Genomic DNA, 7,362 nt, shown 5'->3' on the forward strand with positions numbered 1-7,362 from the left:
TAAGTTATGAGAGCATTAAAACCATATGCAGATAGAGGAATATCCACTTAAATGTCTCAGGGTGGAGCTCTGAACATCTGTCTGTCTGTCTGTCCTCAGGAGGAGACACCCTTGTTCCTGGCTGCCAGGGAAGGAAGCTACGAGTCGGCCAAGATCCTGCTGGAGCACTTTGCCAACCGGGACATCACAGACCACATGGATCGGCTGCCCCGGGATATCGCCGGGGAGAGGATGCACCACGACATTGTGCGCCTGCTGGACGAGTACAACTTGGTGCGCAGCCCGCCGATGCACGGTGGCTCCATTGGGCCCTCTCTTCCCCCCCAGCTCTGCTCTCCCAACAACTACCTGGGGGGAATGAAGGGCCCTCAGGGGGCCCACGGCCCGGGAAAGAAGGCCCGCAAGCCCAGTGCCAAGGGCATCGGCTGCAAGGACGGCATGGACATGAAGAACAAGAAGAAGTGCAGCCCGGACGGGAAGCCGCCGGCAGGCCTGCTGGAAAGCTCGGCCGTGCTGTCGCCCGTCGACTCGTTGGAGTCCCCGCACGGCTACGTCTCGGACGTGGCCTCGCCGCCCATGATGACCTCACCTTTCCAGCAGTCCCCCTCTGTGTCTCTGGGCCACATGCAGGGCCTGGCCGACGCCCACATGGGCGTCGGCCACATGGGCCTTGCCAACAAGCAGGAGCTGGTGCGCATGCAGTTCGACCCCACCATCCCCCCGCGCCTCACCCACCTGCCTGTGTCCGGCGTGGGGGGCCAGCCCCCCATGAACGGCCAGTGTGAGTGGCTCTCCAGGATGCAGAGCAGCCTGAGTCAGGGGGGCCACTTCAACCACCTGAGGGGCTCTCCTGGGGGACAGGGGGCCTTGCACCAAGGGGGGCAGCACGCCATGATGAGCGCCCTTCACAACGGCCACCCTGTGTCCCACATTTTGGCCTTCCAGGGGATGCAGGGCGGCCGGCTGGGTCCCCAGCCCCACCTCATGCAGCAGCAGGCGCAGCAGATGCAGCAGCTGCAGAACCTGCAGCAGTTGCATCAGCAGCAGCAGCAGCCTCTACAGCAGCCGCAGCAGCAGCAGAGCATTCAGCTGACGCATCAGAACTCGAACGGCAGCGGCGGCGGTCAGACGTTCATCGGCGGGGACCTGGGCTCCCCGGAGCTGCAGCAGGGCACCGGCGGCTCCAATATGCCGATCCACACCATCCTGCCCCAGGACGCCTCCCTCATGCCCACCTCCCTCAGCCAGTCCATGCCTAGTGCCCAGTTTCTGACCCCTCCTTCACAACATAGTTATACTGGGCCCATGGACAACACCCCCAACCACCAGCTGCAGGTCCCCGACCACCCCTTTCTGACCCCCTCGCCGGGCTCCCCAGACCAGTGGTCAAGCTCCTCTCCACATTCCAACATGTCTGATTGGTCTGAAGGAATATCCAGCCCGCCCACTAGCATGCAGTCCCATATAGGGCTTATACCCGAACAGTTCAAATAACAAGCTTGTGTTTATCTACGACGCCCATGAGAACTGCTGAATATTTGTGTTTTTTACGAGAATGGCACTCTTAAATTTGGCGGCAGACGACAGAAAGGTAACCTTTATCTTTGTTCATGTTTTTTAACAGCAAGGTTCCCCGTGCTTCCTTCGTCTCCTTATTTATTAATGCCTTATTTATACCTTCATCACCTGCTTAGCAGGAGCTCTCTGTATGTTATTTTGCATCGTTCTTTTCTGCCCTGAGTAGACAGTTAACACACTGGGTATTTATTTGTTTAAGGACTTAGCCCTTTTTATGAGCTCTCAATCTTAGTTTATATTTCCATATTTTTTTTTGTGTAATCTTTGTCTGTAATCATTATAGTGATTTTCTTTTTAAAGAGCATTTTTACAGAGAAGATTTTAAGTCCCAGTGATACTTCAACTTAAGGGTAATATTGTAGTGTTTTTTTTATTATTATTACGAATAATTTCTGAATGATGTTCATAATAAAATATGTTGTATACTTCACACATGTCTTGTATCATATCTTAGCTATTTTTTCCTTTTCATTTCTTCCTCAGCCCATTTATAAGGAAAAAAACAGAATTTGGGTAAAGATGTTTTATACATTTTCACATTTAATAAATGTTTATCCTTCAAATTGATTATTCCCACGCATGCAACATTGCGGAATGGGGATGTGACAAGTTGAATATTACGCTGCCATCTTGGAGACTGGCATTTGAAGACAGACTTAGTCTTTTTGTAAGTCCTGTGGTCTTTGTTCAAAACGTTATTGTTGGTGAAATGTTATCTTATTGTTGAGAGGGAAAATTCACTTTCACATTTTCTCCACTAAGTTCAGGCCTATGGCAGAACTTACAAAAGGAACAACATCCTTTTGTAAATAGGTTAAGCATTAACATTGTAAACAGGATTTTGTTTCAGAAATCTATGTGTTAGGCATGCCCTTCTGATGGAGACAGCAGTAAACAGCCGTACTTCTACATAGTGTATATTTTGATTCTCTAACTACTGCAGAGCTAGACATATGAAAAGTATACATGAATTATATCATTTAAAACATGCCTTTTCCAGACATATATTCTGAAATGAATGGTAAAATGAATACATTTTATATTTTATTTTCTGTAATGAAGCAATTTGGTCTACATTAAATACATTAAGTGTTATTTTTTTCTCAAGTTTGTAAAATGTTAATTAAGTTACCTGTAGCTTATAGTGACTATACTTTTGTTTTCCTCCTGTTGATTTGCAAGAAATATTTTTCTTCTCATGTTCATCTGTATTGTAAATTGAGGATTTTTCTTGTTATAATAAAGGGCACCTCAGGTGTCTGATATAAACTTCTGTATGAATTTGTATAAACCCTTTTTAAAATACATTTAGTATCAATTGATTATCAAGAGCCTTTTGGTTGTATAACATGGAATCATTTGTTTTCAACCATCAAACTATGAGTTGATCACCAATTAAGAAATTACTTCATATTTTTCTTTTGATTGAGACCAACTATTTTTCTATACTGTTTTGTATAAAACGAATCAATCTGTGGTAAGTGGATCAAAACTCCAGTCTTAAGCTAGGTCCTTGACATGTGTCCATAACTATAATTTAGGGTAACAAATTGGCCTCGACTGCTGGTAAAATGTATTTCATGCACAATAAAAACATTTCCAAAATAATTAAATGATTAGGTGAGTGCTGCATGCTGCGCTCAACTATGGTTCTTCTTAAGTTTTATTCTTTCTTTCTTTCTTTCTTTCTTTCTTTCTTTCTTTCTTTCTTTCTTTCTTTCTTTCTTTCTTTCTTTCTTTCTTTCTTTCTTTCTTTCTTTCTTTCTTTCTTTCTTATTCTCTACAAACTTTGGGACCCATCTCCTTCCAAAATGTTCCTATTACAATTATAAAATGTTCAGATTAGCTTGAAATCACGCGCTTCCATTACATTTTTTAATATTTTAAACTAAGATATTCTACTTTTATATAAGTTTTACAATGGAAGTCAATGGGAAGACATTGAAGCCGTCAACCCCTTCTCCGACACTTCAACTACTTAAGACTTCATAACTTCAAAAATGTAACTAATCAACTATATCGAAACAGATTTTCGATATCATTCATATATTTTTCCGAACCACCGTTTTTTTTTTTTAAAGTTGTTAAATAAAATAACATCATTACGCGGTTACATAAAATAACATAATTAGCAAAAACAATGGTTTTATAGCCATGGTTTAAACGGCATGCAAGCTGCTGGTTTCAGCGTCCATAGCAACCATCATAGCAACCATGTATTTCTGTCGAGACCTGAAATATTCTTCATCATAACTATCAAACCAAACATCGTTCACCTTCACCGAGCGAAGATTATGGAAGTAAAATGCAAATTTCTCGCAAAAATGTTTACATTAATACTTTTAATGGCGTAACTATACTATAATATCATATTTTCCACCCTGAATAAAACATATGTCCGCCATTTTCACAGAAAAATATCCCTAACCTCCCGCAACCTGAACCCTCGTTTGCTTGTTTTGGATAAGTTCCAATGGGTCGTAACGACCTACGTGGTCGTATTTTCTGAGAGGACAGACAGGCTGATGCTGGACATTGATTGGTTTGTAGATGGGCATGAGTCTGACGTCACTGTTCGGCGGCATAGCCTTCATGAATGAATGAAGAAACATGTGAACATATTAATTTCCTGCAGCGCTGTACAGTTCAGGCAGCCGCCCAGACAACTCACACTTCCCGCTTTGACTACAGCTATAGGCCTAGATAAAAAAATCAATGAAGCAACCCCCGCTCCTACAGTTCCCCCGTCAGCAGCTAATTCCTCCTCTAACGTGTATTAACATTACAATCAAACGTAGGCTACTCCGAGAGGTAGGCCTATAGGCCATACCTTACATTTACATTTAGGGCAGTTACGCTAAATAGCAGACCTTAATGACAATAATGTGTTATCGATATTTAACGTAGCCTATTTAGGACAGGGTTCAATTAAATATAAATTATCCAAGAGGTAGCCAGAATAAATAACAAAAAATATGTTGCGAACGAACCATTGCAATATCATATGTTCAATAAGACGTAATCAGGGACAAAACACGTTGAATGAAATGCTCCCCAAAAGAGAAATATGCCTTAATGACAATAATGTGTTATTGTTATGGTTATAAATATGTGTTGTAAAATGTTTAAAATGCTTAATGCAGTAAATAACTAAGAAAATGCTTTAAAATGCAAAAACAGACTTTTCTCACTATTTTTATCTGTTACCCATTGCTCTGCCCTTTTCAGTTATAATGTGATGCTGGTAAAATATGTTTTTGTTTATTTCCATGTTTATCTAAAAAATGCATTATTGTTTATTGGCTACAACATTATTCTGAAGAGCTAAATTAGGAAAGTTGTTGCCGTGTTTCTTTATTCCACCTCATTTTGAGTTCAATCTCTCGATGGTCTGTGTTCGATTGCTTTTGTTTTGCCTCGTTCAGCCTGGTCGCCATTGCACATGGGACCTATGAGACCGAAAAAAATGAATGGGAGTCAATGGAGAGAAAGTAATTATTTTCTGCTCCCAGTCTTTATATGCCCCGGATTACACATATGTTGTTTGTGGATTGAAATGAATTTTTCATGCAAAGAAAACTATAATTTAGGGGGGAGGAGTTTGATACGGTTAGTTTTTGTGTGGGGCACTTTGTGGACTACAACTCCCGCTGCTCTCGACGTGTATGATATACGTCGCCACCACTCGCCGATCATCTCCCCACTGGCATAGCTAAAACTCTCCACATGTCCAGATTTGTAGTGGTTTTCACCTCGATGAAGGCTTTTGTGCTCTCCTTGAAAGAAGGTGGTAAAGTGCACCAAAGACACAGCCATGTTCCGACTGCGGGATTTGTTTGCGAGTGGTGGTGACGTATATCATACGCGTCGAGAGCAGCGGGAGTTGTAGTCCACAAAGCGCCCCACACAAAAACTAACCGTATCAAACTCCTCCCCCCTAAATTATAGTTTTCTTTGCATGAAAAATTCATTTCAATCCACAAACAACATATGTGTAATCCGGGGCATTTAATGACTGGGATCAGAAAATAATTACTTTCTCTCCATTGACTCCCATTCATTTTTTTCGGTCTCATAGGTCCATTGAGCAATGGCGACTTGCTGCGTTCGAGTATTCTCTGCGAACCGACTCGGATCTCGGATCTGACCCCACGCCCACACTTCAAGCGTTTTATTATTTCGCTCGGTCGTTGGAGGAAAACATGGATGCCACCTGGAAAGCTTTTGTCGCGGTAGCATTGGCAGAGGACCAGGCGCTCCAAAATAAGTAGGCTATAGGGCCTATAAATAAACTTGACTTGACTTGACTATGGCCTATAGTATAGGCGAGAGCGGGCGGAGGGTCGCCGGCAGAAACATATTCCCTTTCTCCGTCAAGATGCGCAAGGGGGAGTCGAAACAACGAACAATCGAACAAAAATGTATAATAGAACCATCGCAATGACTCTTGTTATATCAAGGTAAAAACTATGCAACTAAAGTTGCATAGTTCCCCTTTCACTCGCGTCTGGTCTCTTTTCTGGTCCAACTTCTTTTTATTATTCTTTTGTTCCACCGACAGTCGCCTCTTGGGTCCCTTATCAGTCGATTGATCCATGATGATTGCAACAATTGCCTCGCAACTGGCTGTTTATATCTAGCCGGTGCTATGTTTGGGGGGGTGTCTGTGCCGTAAAGCATTTTCGAAACTACAATCTGACTACATTTTCGAGGCGCGATTGGATACTTCCGCTGTGTCACATCCGGATTGTGTCGGTCCGAACAGAGCAAGTTGCATGTTCGCTTTTTCCCTTGGAGAAGCGACAAGGGGCAATGACACACCCACCAAACGACCCAGAAATGGTTGCAGAACCATCAGAATAACTCTTCTGCATAATTAATGTATTAATAATTAATTAATGTAATCATAATTAATTTTGGCTAAAAAAGTTGCATAGTGGGCCTTTAATAGCTAGGGAAAATGTCTCATGGTGTAAAGCTTTAAAATGTAGTACTTAGTACTCAAACAATGCACACTTTAATATGCTGTTTATTTACATGTTATTTTGAAAGTTGTTTAATTTTGCATATTGTGAAAATACCATTTTATGAATACTGTACAGGACAGGTATATCTAATATTTGAAATTGCATAAAAAAAGCACTCTTTGAATATTGTGAACATCATTACAACTTTGGACTTTGACTACAACACTGCGTCCTTGTTGTTCTTTCTATACCCCCCTTACAGGGGCGTAACATTTGGAGGCCCCGCTGGGATTGTGCGTTGGTCAGCGTCTACGTCAGATGTCCCCCAACCGTCATGCAACTCTTCTAAACAACCAAGACTTCGAGAGCAGGTGGTATATTGGCTACAGTGAGATCCCGACTGTCCGAGGGCTGAATGCAAATGATCTGAGCTATTACTTCATACCAGGAGAGCTGCAACTACTACCCAAAGATTAAAAGGTATCACTTCAGAACGCTAATAACCAGGCTCTAAAAAAGATAAATAAAAGAAGAAAATGGATTCATCAGAATTGGAGAAAATACAGCTAGAAGTAATAAAGGAATTGCGTGTGCTGTCTAGAGATCATCTAGTGGATTTGTGTGTTAGTCTAACCATCGCCGGAGCTGAGTTTGAGCATGTGACTGGCAAGGGTCGAGCAGCCCTCATCACGTTGATTTCAAACTACATACAGAGTGAAGAGCTAGGAAACCTTGAAGATGAAGGGATGTCTCGATTACTCCATCTCCAATACAACATTTCTGAGCTCCAGACAGCTGCTGAAAATGGCACGTTAAA

General features: G+C 42.5%; 1 protein-coding gene across 4 annotated transcripts in view; it reads left to right on the plus strand.

Moving 5' to 3' along the window:
* Positions 1-3,210, plus strand: part of LOC130388322 (neurogenic locus notch homolog protein 1-like) — a 59,514-nt gene extending 56,304 nt beyond the window's left edge. For 3 of the 4 annotated variants that reach the window (XM_056597783.1, XM_056597782.1, XM_056597781.1), the window contains one exon: positions 100-3,209. In XM_056597783.1, the coding sequence (XP_056453758.1) occupies positions 100-1,494 (1,395 nt within the window). In that variant the 3' untranslated portion in view covers positions 1,495-3,209. Of the gene's footprint in view, positions 1-99 lie in introns of all 4 variants that reach the window. The other variant, XM_056597784.1, reaches the window with a different exon arrangement.
* Positions 3,211-7,362: the final 4,152 nt, after the last annotated feature.

The sequence above is a fragment of the Gadus chalcogrammus genome, chromosome 8, assembly GCF_026213295.1.
Source record: "Gadus chalcogrammus isolate NIFS_2021 chromosome 8, NIFS_Gcha_1.0, whole genome shotgun sequence".
Lineage (NCBI taxonomy): Eukaryota > Metazoa > Chordata > Actinopteri > Gadiformes > Gadidae > Gadus > Gadus chalcogrammus.